The 15,189-nt window shown below is 39.6% G+C and overlaps 1 protein-coding gene across 1 annotated transcript in view; it reads right to left on the reverse strand.

The window, feature by feature from the left end:
* Positions 1-12,297, reverse strand: part of GPD1 (glycerol-3-phosphate dehydrogenase 1) — a 34,767-nt gene extending 22,470 nt beyond the window's left edge. Inside the window, exons 1-2 of the mRNA XM_072403184.1 lie at positions 12,095-12,297; positions 4,582-4,759 (exon numbers count right to left, since the gene is read on the reverse strand). Of these exons, the coding sequence (XP_072259285.1) occupies positions 4,582-4,759; positions 12,095-12,132 (216 nt within the window). The 5' untranslated portion in view covers positions 12,133-12,297. The remainder of the gene's footprint in view (positions 1-4,581; positions 4,760-12,094) is intronic.
* Positions 12,298-15,189: the final 2,892 nt, after the last annotated feature.

Below are 15,189 nucleotides of genomic sequence, written 5' to 3' on the forward strand. Positions count from 1 at the left end.
GGATGACAGGCTGCCAATATTTTGGTGCAATGGAAATGAAAAAGAAAATGCTAAGATTCCAAACTTTGAAAATTTTGTATCTCTACAATGCCTACAGATAATGTGATTGTTTTAAAGAGTTTTACAGCTCGTACATTTGCCTAGCCTGAATTAATCTATAGAATATTAAAGAAGGAAGAGAAGGAAAGCAGGCTTTTAAAGGCATTCGTAATAAAATTCAAAATAGTTTCAATAATTCAATAAATGTTTCAAAGTTTGACACCTGAAACTAACAGAGATCTACTATACTTTCACCTCAGCTAAACAGATCCTATGCTATATATGTGAAGCAGTCAGCCCGTGTTTCACATTTTCACGGGGTGTTAGTAATATAATCAAGGAATGATGGTCTTGAGACCCGACGCGTTTTGCCTAGTGGATTTTTTGAGACCAAGGCTGTCAGTAATAAACATACAAAAATAATACTTTGTTTTAAGTCTAACATAATATGAAATACCAAATGAAAATTCCTATTCTTAGGGTGAGGAGTATACTGATATAGGTGAGTATTAATGAATCATAAAAAATGCTAATATAGGTGAATATAATCGAATGTCAACCTGTAGTCACGATAGTATTACTGTGAGTATTATTTACTGTACATAATAGAATCTATCTCTCTATTTGAGATGGAAATACCACTCTCAATGCTCACTAACAACTGCTAATGAGCCACATCATGCTTGTCACTGCTCCAGAAGAAATCCAAGTTTTTATTAGTACATCATAACAGACACTGAGGGTTTTTTTGCAATGTGGTGTTCTATTTATTTTTCAATGTCTTATCTGCAAAACTGTTTTGGCTGGCTTGAAATCTCTGGTTCAGACAGTCAGCAAATAACTAAAAACGGGGTCTGATTCGGGCTTAGTCAAGGACAGAACTGAACTTGCAGCCAGTAGGACATAGAATTAAAAATAATACACAGCACCTTTCTCTGGGTAAAAAAATGAACAATCCTTGAAGAGGAACATTTCATGAGACAGAAAATAAAATCTCTTCTATACAGAGAAATGAAACAATCAAAAGACATGACACTCTCGAGATTTGCCGTCACTTCACGTCCTAGTGATACAATAAGAAATAAAGGTAGGTCTCTGAATAAAAAAGAACAAATGCACTTGCAATGCAAAACAAAAAAAACAAACTTGGACAGAGGTCCACTTTAATGTCAAATGCGTAGATATTTTTATTCAGTTATTACTAGCACCAGTTAAATATGTCATATACCTATTAATTATTCTGTACAGTACTGTATATATTATACTGGTGTTTTCTAAAAGATGTTTTTTTATTCCTGATATCTTCCTTTGCTTGCCTTACCACTTACTGACTGACCCGGAACAAGTTGTGTATGGACGCCTGATGGGAATATCCTTGCTACAGGTTAGTGACAAACTCAAATTGTGATTTACATGACAGGCCCAGCTCAAAAAAATCAAAAACAAGTCTTCAATAGCAGCTTTCACATTTTATTCCAGATAGGGGTCATTTACCGCTTTTGTCTATGCTAACTTGAGCAAAGCAAAATGTGAGCTTTGGCAGCCAAATCATGGCTACCATTTTACCAAAACTAAGCAATAAGTTTCCAGTTGGCATCTGTCTAGTTTGCATAAGTAAACAAAATAATCTTATTGGATTTTTTAGCCCAACAAATACATTTATATATCAGTACTTTTTGGGGACAGGGCACACTTGTTTTTTTAGTCCTGCAATACATTTCCATTGAGGCTTGTTGAGACCCAACAGATGAGAGATTGGAAGCCATTGATGAGAGATTGATATTAAATTTTGGTGAGAACACACGGGTTGACTTCTGTCTCCCATAGGTCCCTGCCTTTTAAAAACAAAATGGTGTTGCTGTGCACCTCATGGGTCAGCACTGACAAATAACTACATGTTCATATCTCCATCAGTCATTCATGCGTTCATTCCCTTGCCTGTTGGACAACTTCAACACAACCCAAGCAGAATGCAGCCATCTGATTGATAAGTAAGCTTTATGTATGTGGGGCAAAGGTCTTGTTGCATTGGTGAGCAATCATTTAGCCTAGTTGATTTTGATAATCTCTAAGAGGCGTTTGAAATGGGGCCCCTGATCATAACATGGACCTCATCAACAGACCAATATGTAACCCAATGAGACGGTCCATGGCATCTGTGTAAACAGATCTGGAGATATTCATGAAGCTAGAGAAAGTGGGAAAAGCAGAATTTTCAGAAATACATTACATTATCCGCTAAATGCTGGAGACTTGTATACATCATGTAAATGAGGTGGAGGATGGAGAGTGCTAATATATAGGAGGACAAGGAATTATTACATTACATCTTCATTAATTACCCACCGGATATAATAATTACCTACTTCCAGCAATACCTAATTGTTGGGCCTTAAGTATACCACCTACAGACCTAAGGTTAATGGGATGAGGTTTCCCTGTATACAGCCCACACATATGTACAAGCCGGACTTAATAATTACTTACTTCCAGCAATACCTAATTGTTCGGCCCTAAGTATACCACCTACAGACCTAAGGTTAATGGGACGAGGTTTCCCTGTATACAGCCCACACGTGTGTCTTTTAGGCACAACAGGATCTGTATTTGATTATTTCATCCATATAAAAGAATATAGCTCTCATAAATAATACATGTATAGCCATGACCAGCTTTTCTGAGAAGTACAGCAAGGCATAATTACATTAGAAGAGTGGAGAATCTGCACCGGGACCTGTCATTTCCCTAATGTGAATTAACTGACAGCATGATTGAAATAGAGGTACTGTGAATGCTTTTAAAAGAAATATACAATATATGATGGCTTCAATTGCTGTACTTTCAAAAAACAATATATGTCCGGCTGTGTCTGACTGCATTACTTTTTAAAACACAAACCCGAAACATGCATGCAGATCAGGGCTGATCCTAACTCCTAACCTGCATACTGATTTCATGTCAGCCTGTCAGCCATGGGGTTAGTATTTAAAAAAATGGAAAGTCATTAATTGTCAAAATCTATATTTTCTCCTTTTATTCTTCCTTTAGTCATCATTATAATTGTACCCAGGTGCTTTAAAATGCATAGTGATCTATTTTGCTAATCCTAGCTTCTGCTGACAGATGACCTACCTCTTCTATTCTTCTACATCTCCCCTCTGGCTCATCATTGTGATGGGTGGCCTCACACAACAATATATGGGGTATGGGATTTTATTGTAGCGTTGAAGTTTATCATAAAACAAATCTATTCGTTGTTGCATTAGGGAGATTCGCCCACGTTATCTGTTAAGCACTGTCATAAAATTTGAAGTTTTGAGTCGGCACCAAAACAGAGGGGAGATCTTCCAATAAAAGGAGGCAGATGCTCTGATAGATGTGTGGAACTATTCTTGTAAAACACAAATACAGTACTGAGTTGGGGAAATATTTTTATACCTGTCAAATATCTCCTGGGACTGAGGAACAGTTAGTGACATGACCTTGGACTCTGAAGCACTGCACAACATGTCACCACTATATAAATACATGATAATAATCAAATTATGTTTGGAACAACATCCCTGTCCCTGGCATAACCCTTCATGTTGTTGTAGCACCATCAGTGACAAGAAAGAGCCCAGCATGAAGGTCTGATTCCTTCTCCAGAACAATCATCTTAACGTACATCTGGGGTGTCAAACTCTGGCCCGAGGGCCAAATTTGACCCCCCAAAGGAATTTTTTTGCCCCCAAAGGAATTCTAAATATGAATTGCAGCTGGCCCGCCGCTGCATTGATATAGCGCCGCTACTACAACTCTGGGCATCACTCGTGTCTATAGGCCAGCGCGCTCTCGGCCTATGCGTAGCCCCGCATTGGACTGTTTTAGAGACGCAGGGAATTGTAGTAGCAGTGCTATTTCTCTATTACAGGCTTGTTCCAGATTGAATGTTAAGTAAACCTCTTTGTTTTCATATGAAAAGGAAAAACTTCCCCAATTTTTTCAGTAAACTTCAAGTTTTGCCCATGACTTTGTCTAAGTTTTTCATTTTGGCCCTCTGTGTATTTGAGTTTGACACCCCTGACGTACATTTTATTTGCTATGCCAGTGGTCACATTCACTGCCACTGATCACCACTTGTAAAAACTGCCATGTGCATATTCTCACAAGGGTACTGTACACATAGCAGTGAGCAGTGAACCTAACATTCACCAAACATTCTCTGGGGGAAAAGCAATCTCTGGCATTAAAAACACATGGACCTGGAAGACTGTCCACCGAAAACATTAGTTAAATGACAGACCCTCTGCATTATAAATAGAATATATAATAAAAATGTGCAGACAATAACGACCAATAAATTGCCTTTCAATGTTTGGGAAAATCATATCCCATAGATATGTTTCCTTGTTTAATAACTACCCCTCAATTTATGTCCATGAAGAATGGAGACCTTTTTCTTTGATATTACTGATCGTAAAAATGAGAGTTTATCCTGATAACTAGCACAAACTTCATTCCTGAAAATCTCTACTTTACACAAAAACTGTGTCCACGTACCACATTGGTGGGCAGCTTGTGTCCAGGGAGGTACTTGACATTTTCATGCTCTGTGTTGATAATCTCTGTCAGTTTTTTCCCTCCTACTAATTCTTCAAACACCCACATTCTCACCACATTATCAAACTGAGGCAGCTTTGCAGCATTGTCGCCCACAATTTTTGCAATGGCAGATCCCCTGTGCATAGAAAAAGAGAAAAATATTCAAATCAAATATTATATTCTTTTATAGACAGAAACAAGCAATGGCTCATGTTCACAGTGCAGGCTTGTATAATAGTTCTCATATTGGCTTATAAAAACACTATGAAGGCCAAATGAAACTATACATGAAACCTGAGACATCGTGCCACCCTAAATACACACAAATCATCATGTTGAATAGTTCACACGTGCATAGTAATGTTTGTAACAACCATTGGTGCACTGCCCTTTATTGCACCTTATTAGCTGCCCTGTAGATATGTTTATGTGCTGCCAAAAAGTAGGCAAACCATTCAAATGAATGGTTTGCATGTCCCCAAAAGTAGTGATCAGATAGTTCTTGGATTCTTGGGTTAGTGGATTCTAACTCAGATTGGATCTATTCCACCCTCAGATCAAAACCCTTTGGCACACCTGTCTCCATCTTTGTCAGTGGGTTACAACCGACATCAGGTGTAGTCTGTGGCTGGACTGACGGGGGAGCACAGCATCCAACCAGCGGACACTGACAGCTGTCATCAGCCGTTAACTTGATTGGCTGAGCTGTGCGCTGTATTGACAGCCATTCAAGCTGGCGGACATTGACAGCTATCAAAGTTGGTTACGTGGATTGGTAACTTGATAACTATGATATATATTGTAAGTCATTCATTTGATTGACCTGTCCTAGATTTTAAAGCCACCATTAAGGACTTTGGCTACACAAATACTCCAGCATGGCCTTTATTGTGCCACTTACATAGACCATGCATAGGACTAGGGAAAATGTCTGTGTCTGCCGATAGGAATGATCACAGATATATGAGAATTGATCAGCTGTATGTGCTATTTGTACCCACCAAGCATTATACCCCAGGAAAACATTTGTTAACAGCCTACTAAGACTCCATCTCTGTAAGAGCTATAAAGTGCTTTGTATCATACCCTGAAAAAGAAGTTCAAGAGGTAAGATAAAAGATAAAGAATCTCTAAACACCCCTAGGACAGGGCACACCAAAATCTATAATGTACAGGGTCACTTCACTCATCCCAAACCTGTTCTCAAGTCCTAAGTATAATTTACATTTTCTAGATCTCCAGCTAGATAAAACGTATTGATCTTTAGCTAATCTTTGTTGAAGTGGCTTCAGCACAGGTTTGGAAATTATGTCTCTATGTATTTTATATATAATTTTATAATAGTCGTTGGAAAGGATTTTTCACGATCCTTTCCAATGACTAGCACTGCGCGATGCATGAACGAGTGCTGTACATACATCACCGTTTTGCTCTATGCAGAGGGGAGGGGGAAAGCGACGGAGCGGCACCTGCTGCGCACTTTTTTTCCTTCCCTTGCATTGGGATTGTTAGTCGTCCATCAAACGTGGATCCGTCGGGATGGTCGAACACACGCCAGATTCTTGCCCGATATAGGCCCTGAGCCAATTATCGGGTGAGAACCGTTGGATGTGTGTATGTAACTTTACAATAGTTGGGCCCATTTATGTGTTTAGGACACTTTCAATGTAAACTGATACTAAAAAATCAGGGTTGCCCAACAGATAATACAATGGCAACACATATCAGTACATGCCTACTGTTTCTTTTGCCATAGATAATGCACATTGAGATCAGTCAGGTTTAGTCATTTTTCAGTGCACAGCTTAGTGTGTTAAAGGTTAGAAACATAAGCAAGCTGGGTAGCCAATCATAGGTATGTACCCAAGTAATTAGGCATTGATAAGGGTTCAGTTTATGTAATAATGTAGTGTAGTCAGGCTGCATATACAGTTACAAATATCAAAATTTTTTTTTTTGGTCGAATAAAAACACACTGTGCTGCCAGCACACAGCAGTGTTCTCCCCAGAAATGTTTTTAACCTGGGTTTGAAAAAGGTGTCAGCTTCTCAGAAACCACCCAGAAACTGCCGGGTGGTTACTGAAAAGATCTGGGTGGTGCGCCCAGCTAAAAAGGGCTGGGGAGAACACTGCACAGGAATGTCAGACTACAGCTCCCATGCAACCGGCTCTCTTGTGGTCCAACATTTCACACTGAACATTCCTCTCACTTACTAAGTGGCTCTGTTGTTTTGTGCAGTGCTCAGGAAGCTGCGTCAGAAGCTGGGACCTTTTCCTATGTGGTTCCAGCAAAAGGGTTTCTTTTTTCTTAATCTGCAGACTACAATATATATATATATATATATATATATATATATATACCAGTTCAGAATTCTCTTGTTGAATGAACAGCAGAGAGCTTGAACTGTGCAGTCTATGGTAACCGTGACTGATTAAACAAACAATGGTGCACATTCATAAGATTTGGATGAAAGGTAGATGTAGGAGTTGTGTCCTCAGAAAACAAATTCATTTTTGCAGTGAACAATGCCTCTACATTTATCTGCGCTGGATTTAATGAATGGGCCCTTTATTGATGAATATTTAGCAGGAAAATATTTCTATGTTTTTGTGTTTAGGCATTTGTTGTATGTTAGTTATGGTATAGTGACCACAGAATCACATGTTTACCAGATGAACGTCTTGCTCAACTAAAGAAATACCATTCAGTGAGATAGGCCAAGATTTGTGATGGCTAAGCTGTGACAAGTTTCAACACCTATTATTTAGTATTCATCTTATTCCTGTCTTGATCACAAAACAATGTGTTAAATTTTTAAACAATTTGGCCCACTCTCCAAGTCAAAGCTCTCCAGGACTGGTGAAGATCATGGGTGATCACCTTGGTGATCTGGCTGGTTCTGTCTGGGACTAAAATTATCCAGAGCATGTGCTTCAAAAGTCACAAATAATCTGGTTGCTTTCTTGAATATTTGTATTTAGGGATGTGGCACTTTTTGTAGTGTAGACCAGGGGTCCCCGAGAGCACAGAGACCAGTGGTGGTTTGCGGCTCTGGCAGGTCCACCCCCAGAGGGGTCATGAAAAGAACCCTGCACTGTCCAGAGCCGTGGACCATGTCTCCTGTATGCATCGCAGGCTGAGGGCTCAGGGTGGGTTGTTTCTCTGGACACAACCCATCAACTCTCCCAATGCAGGCTCAGACTTGTGATAGAAGAGTGGGTGGGTTCTGGTATCATGACGGGGGAAAGGTTCTTCCCCTTTGAGGTCCGCGAGCTCCAAAAGTTTGGGGACGACTGCTATAGACTAAATAGATGGAAAACTTGCTAAGTCACTTAACTATAATTGCACATTATCTGTAACCCAACAATATTTCTTCCATTGCAATGCAACAATACAGCTATAAAATGGAATGGACATAACTTCTCTCATTCCCTATGGGACGCCAGACAAGGCTCCATCATGGGACAACATTCTTATGAAAGCCCCTAGCTCATAGCATAAACGTGAAAGAGGCAAATTTATGTTTCTCAAGCTTTTTGTAGTGAGGATCCTCTCTGTGCCCCTGTTGAGGACATTTTACCTGTCCAAAAACGCAACAGAAGTTAAAGAAACTCTACACTAATTGAGAGGAAGTTGCACTTTTGACAGTTGCAAGTGGAACAGATGTTCCCATTGGGATATGTACCCTGTACTCCTGTGCCAGAGTAAACTGTAAGGTTTTAGATCTCCTCTCACTTTCCAGCTTGTAACAGCACATTCATACTTGGGCTATGTACACACATCATTTATTTAGAAACTCTACTGAACTTTTTTGGCACTCATTATAATCCAATTCCATTAAACATCATTTATATGTTAAAATCACAATTTAATTAAACATTAAAATAATACATGAAATGTGCAATTTATCTTAAAAACACAATTAGATGAATACATGAAAAACATATCCAATTTGTCCCAATTTCATTTTGTTATCCATTTACATCCTGACAGATCCATGAACGATCGATGGTGAATGATCCCAATACAAGTCAGTGGAGAGGAGCACATTGGGTCCCACTCACTCGTTCTCCCCTTTCCCTCCCCATAGAACAGAACAGCGCTATGTGTACAGCACTCTTTCATTCACCTTTCACCCTTTTATCCCTGGAACCAATCAGAAGAGATTGTTTCCAGTGACAAGTATTGAACATGCGTACGCTGCCTTAGTTTTCATTGTGCATTAAAGTTTTCAAGTCCAATGTACCCATTACAAAACAAAGTGTAACATGCACTTTCCCTCATAACATTCAAACATCTGCTGTATCTGCAGGTCAGGGACATCATTATGGGGGACAAGGGGTATTTCTGTACTGGGGCCCTATTCAAAAGAACTTGAAAGTTTTCCTAGTATGGGACCAAGAAATTACTGCTCCTACTAGTATGAAAAAAAAAGTTTTGCTTTCTTCAAACAGGCTGGAAATTATTTATGTTTTAATAAGAAATACACTGCAGCAAGCAAGGACATTTTTTTGGAGTTAATAAAGTGTTAAACTCCTTCAGCTACTCTTCACTTGCAAAGGGCACTTTTGGTCTGGTGTAAGAGGATAGCTTGTTTGAAGTTGGAATTTGCTCTGTCAAGCACATTTATGCTAGTACAGAGGTTAGGAGGCGAGCAGATATCCTTGAGATAAAATTCAGTAGTATACAGAAATGTTTGTAGTGTGTTTGCTGTAAATATCAGTGCAGAACATCCAGATCAGTAATAGTATAACAGATCTCAAGGGGAACTTTGATCTAAAGATGTGACTGAGTCATTCACTGCCCCTTATCAGCACTATTACACATGCAAATAGTATGGAGACACTGAAGGCTTTATATGTGTATGAAAATAATTTATTAGCATGAAAATAAAAGGAGATCTGTCATGGGAGAAACATGGAGGCTGGCACTGCTATCCTCTCCTTCTGAAAATTCTAGTTTCCTGATTGTAATGCTGACCCGGTACAAACAGACTAATCTAAATACTTGTTTGGAGTCAGCGTCATAGGGTCAGCATACCTGACAATGGGATGAGAATTTACAGTGGGGGTAAGTGATGGCAGGCATACATTTCTCTTGTAAAATGGTCTCCTTTAATAATATAGTGCCCTGGTAAATCCTAAAGGCAAGTATAAAGTGATTTTGGTCTGGGGGGGGGGGGGGATGTAAAGGACACATTTACTTATCTATATTCTCCTCCATGTGACTAGTACATCTCCACCCTCCTCCATTAGCTGCTCTATGCTGCAGGAACTGAGGCCACTCCCTTCAATGCAGGACCAGTTGTCCTGCACTGCATGTGAAGACAACAAGTACCCATTGGGCCCAGCAGAGCAAAGGGTATAGTTATTACACTTGTTTTTTATATCTCCTTAGCCCTATATAAGCATTCAACCCTTGCAGGGCCCCTACTGCCAGGAGAGTTTTTTCTTCATTCCTGGAGTTTGGCTTTAATTAATGCAAATTTTACGGTTTGTATACAGAGCTAATTAAGCAAGTACAGTCCAAAAGTCCACCTATACAAAGGATTGCTGCTTTTCTCTGGACTTGTACAGGGTCCTGGTACCACCCTTGGTTGACCTTTTATCTCCTTTAGTCCAACAAAAAGACTTTTAGAAGTATTCAGAGGGGAAATATGGCCCTGTTTGTTAGTACAATGAATATAGGTATGTAGAACAACTTCATCAGCTCCCATCTGTACCTTATTGGGGACCTAAGTCTCCTACCATCCTCCTCCATTGTTCCTTTTTTTAGTTTGGTGTATAGACCTCCATATAAAATGTACTATACCTAACATTTGATTCAACCTCAAAACCAGCCTTCTTCACCTTTTTACCCCTAGGGAACCTGTAAAATATTGTTTAAGTATTGTGGAACCCCTGCTATAATCTATCTGCATTGGTTGCCATTGGGAAGATTGTCCCCCATACATTAGTGGTCAGAATGTCACCTTTATGAGTGGCTGAAAAGGTTCTGCGTCTCATGCAATTGGCACTGCCATGTGGTATTGGTATCGAAACAATGCAGCAACCATCTTATAAAAGGTCAATCAGCCCCAGTTCATGGATTCCCCGGAATTTTCTGTTAAGAAATGGCTGAAATTGTATTTTGTAAAGTCAGTATTAGGGACATGTAATGGTAAAATAATAATTGTTAAACCAGGCTCTATTGGGCAGGGTCCTCTCCTCCTGTTTGGTAGTTTGTACTGTTATGTATAGAGGTTCGTTAGTTGCAGCTCTTATTTACTATACAGCATTGTGTAATATGTTGGCACCTTATGAATAATAATTAATACCAATAATAATATCCAGTTCTTCATTGTGTATTTATTCTTTTTAACCTTTCTTTTTAACCTGGAGGGTGGGGGTGTGGCAAGGGTGTGCTATTTACCTACATAGTATACAAAGATCGTCCCTCCATTGTAAACTTGCAAAGTATGTTGCAACAACAAAATACCTTTATACCAATTATTGTAATAATAATCAGAGAGCAGCAACTGGTTTCTATGAACAATGCAGCATTTTTGTCAAACCTCCATAAATTAGGCTTATGGAACAAAGCAATCTAAGGAACAACTCTGGCCAAAATCAAGAGATGTAAATTATAAAAATGTTTTAAGATGCAGAAGATCACAGCAGGTCCTATGTATAAAGCAGTGATTCCGACATAGATTATGATGGAGAATGTTCCAAGTCCATGTATTCTCCACCAGGGAATGTTTCAGGAATTGTCAGATTCACTGCTTAATAAATTAAGCCCTTGGTGAAAATCAAAAAAGTTCTAAAAGTTTCCAAAAACATAATTTATGGTTTGCAGAGTTTACATAGATGTCACTACATCCCTGTTTCTCTTTTACACTGACATTGTCTATAATACACTGATAATTATTATTTCTATATTTTCCTATACATAGATATATAATTGCATTAATTCAACTAGTACAGATTTTTTAAGTATTGCCAGCCAAAGAAAACACCTTGCTCGTGGGCAGCCCAAAGGTGGCAGATCTGTTTTCAGACCCTTCTACAAAACCTAAATTCCTTCCAGTTTATACTAATATTTGCCCTCATCCCTCCTTCCATTATAACATGAAGGTTACCAGCTGAGATCTGTTGGATGGTAAACAAGTTCAATGTTTTCATAACTTTAAAGCATGAAGAGGAAACTAGAAATGTAACAATGATCTGTAGAGTGTACAGAGCAGGATTTATTGGAAGAACAGCACAGCATGTATTGTATTGTGGCTGGATTAGGTCCCCTGCTGCTGCTGCAGAAGCTGAATGCACAATAAACAATGGCAAGTCTGTCATCTGCACCATATCACATGCACTTGCATGGAATTTGTACAAGCCAGCTCCCTGACAGATCACCCCTGCACCTGCAGGAATTTTTACATATAGTCAATAACATCTGCTGGGGGTTATTATAAGACTTTATTGATATACTGACCAGTTGCCAGAGCCTACGATGCAGACTTTCAGAGCCATGGCTTCAGGTGTCGGTGTACAGAAGTCCTTGTACTTTGTAACTCCAGCTCGGTCTAGTTCTCTGCTCCCCTCCAAACTTCTGTCATTTAAACATGTGCTGACAGTCTTAGGAGACTCAGGCCGCGCCCCCTCGGGATCTGATTGGCCGAGAGAGCACCGCTTGCCCCTCTTATAGTCCCTTGGCTCGCGCTGCTGCACCCCTGGCTGGTGAGCGTGTACCAGGATGTACACCTGGTAAGGGGAGGGGTGGGTTGTATGAGACAGGTGATTGGTGGACAGGACAGGTAATCTGATACAATGATAAAATACCAGGCTAGACAGGTCACCTAGAATGGTAGAAAGTGTGTCAACTAATATGAGAGCTGCCTGGGCTGAGTATTGTAAGAAAATACCAGCAGCCTGGCTGCCTCCAGATCCAATACTAGTAATAGAATTCCTAACCTGTATATTTATTACAGTAGTGTTTCTCAGTCAGGGTTCCTCCAGAGGTTTCTAGAATTTTAATAGGCAATGAGCAAGGTCAGTTTAAAGAGGAACTTTCATTAAAAAAAAATTTACCTTTACTGGTGAAAAGCCCTTGATTCCTCTGAAAACCACAACCAATAGGTGCCATGCTGCCTGGCTTGCACTGCTCATTCATGATATCGGCCTTTTTTATTTTTTAACATTCCAGCAAAACCCCTATGGCACATGTCTGATATCAGACATGTGCAGAAGGAGAAGCCCACAGGCTCCTGGGATAAGTGACATATGTATCCAGGAAGAGGAGAGATTCTCCCCAAAAACTGGTAAATAAATAATACATTATATAAAAGGGATAGCCATCCTTTTATATATTGGTAAAAATGTGGTTATATCCAAAAAGTTGTCGCTTAAAGTGGACCTTAATGTGTAAGGATAACAGTCTTCCCAGTGACCGCCAAGCTAAAATACTGTAACCTGTAGATATAGTAATTATAGGAGGGGTTCCCTGAAGACTTGAAAGTTATTTCAAAGGTTCCACCATATTAAAAATGTTGGGATAGGCTCTGTTAGAAAGTGACAGCCAGTCCATTAGCATTTCCAAATAAGTTCAGCAATAGGGTCTTAAAGAGGAACTATACTCAAAAATAAAAAAACAAAACAAAAACACACTTACCTTCAATCCCGCAGGGCAGTCCGATCACTTTGGGGGTGTCCGGCTTCTGGTCCCGTGTCGTCTGCTTTCTGTTGCGTCCTTAAGACAGGAAGTAAAGGGAAATCTTCCTAGCAGGGTGAAGACTGCAAACAGTAATCCAACTCGGGTTTTAACGATTCCCTGCGGTGTACAAAACTATTCACAATACTTATGCCGAGGGGCCCCAAAAGATGTACACACTTCAATAGCAGCGTGCATTTTACTGGCTGTTTGTGTGCTTTATGTGGATAAAGCCCCACATTTACCGTGGGGAACACTAAGGGATGTGGGGCGCTATACAAAGAAAAACGCCCACACTGACCTGCTATGGGAAGAAACTGAAACGTCATGCAGAGCAATCTCAAGATAAATTATAGCCACGCTTTGATGTCTATAAATCTAGTGAAGAGTTTTTTTTTTTTATGTGGATAATTATCATGTTGAAGTGTGTATACATTTTCAGGCCCCTGTGTATAATGCTAGTTACCGCAACACATAGATGGAAGTGCATTGCCTTAACACTGAAAGGCGCCCTGAGGCTAATGGCAATCACACAAGATTTGTATGGTGTCCCTACCTTGTAAGATTCACCCTCTCTGTGTATCCTGGGTGCTCAGTGTGTCCAGGATGAAAACGTGTAATCATTTCCAGAATAGAGAGGTGCTTGGATGCTAATAAGGAAGGGGAATAAATGTTCCAATATTGTGGTTCTGGTGACCGCTAAGAAACCTTACCTTCAGCTCCTTCACAATTGTACAGGTTGCTTCCATGGACTGAAATGACTGCACACTACAAGCTCTTTACCTGGCTACAGGGTGGACACAGTCATCAAACCCTTTGCTCCCCAACCCTTTCATTCGTTGGATTTTAGTTTTTTAAATGCCGAGACTCAGCATCACATGTAGGTGTTCTATACAGCCTGTTATTTTCAGAAAGCTACATACAGTCCCATCCACCAGCCATGCTTTCTTTGCCTTTATGTCAGAGAAGCAAAGATAACTAGTGATGATGCTACTGGGTCTAAAATTAGGTATTAATAATGGAAAAGGGTCATTTTTTTGGATCAAGGGAAAGCAAAATAGAATAAACCAGCTTTTTACATCTTAAATTGATCCTTTACAATAATCTCTACCAGCTGTAAAACATTGCAAGATTTAGTTGGACACCAGATGATTGTTGGGGGAAAGTGTGAATAGTAGGAACTTCTAGAAACAAGGCGGACTTTCAAATAAACTATACCAAAAGCCAAAACTTTACATTGCTTTTCAGAGAATAGTTGCAATGGTTGGAATCTTTTTGCAGAGAAATAATGAAATAAATGGGTCTCCCTTTTGATGGTTGACATGGGACCAGTTGTCCACCTTGGAAAATTTTCCATCTATTCCTATTCCCATGTCACAAGTAGTTATTTGCATTTCCCATCACTTTCTGTAACATATAAAATAGTCATGATGTGTTTTATTGAATTGCATACTTTAGGTGGACATTCATCTGTCCTCCTGTCCATGATATTCGTATTCTTATTCGTATTCATATTCTTTGTCCTTTACTTGATATGCTGAAGTTTTCCTGCCCACAAACTTGTCTAGTTGTCTGAAGTGTTGAGCTTGGAAGAGGTGAAATGTATTCACACATATTGTTACAAAGTAGTAAATGAAGTAATTGTGTTCGGTGTCCCATTGCAAAGATTTACATTCACTTTCTGCCCCAGAAGGGCAAAGGGTTTCAAAGTAAGAGAATCTCCTTACAAAGTGAAGTAAGTTTCCTACTTTGTCACCTTTGCAGGTGTTTCCATTGATAGATTTAGAGTTGACAGCTTGGGACAATTTTTGATTTTCCCCATCATTCTCAAACAGTAGTAGTGTATGACAAATTGGGAAAGGCAATCTGTCCAGTGTGCA

Source organism: Pyxicephalus adspersus, chromosome 1 (genome assembly GCF_032062135.1).
Source record: "Pyxicephalus adspersus chromosome 1, UCB_Pads_2.0, whole genome shotgun sequence".
Lineage (NCBI taxonomy): Eukaryota > Metazoa > Chordata > Amphibia > Anura > Pyxicephalidae > Pyxicephalus > Pyxicephalus adspersus.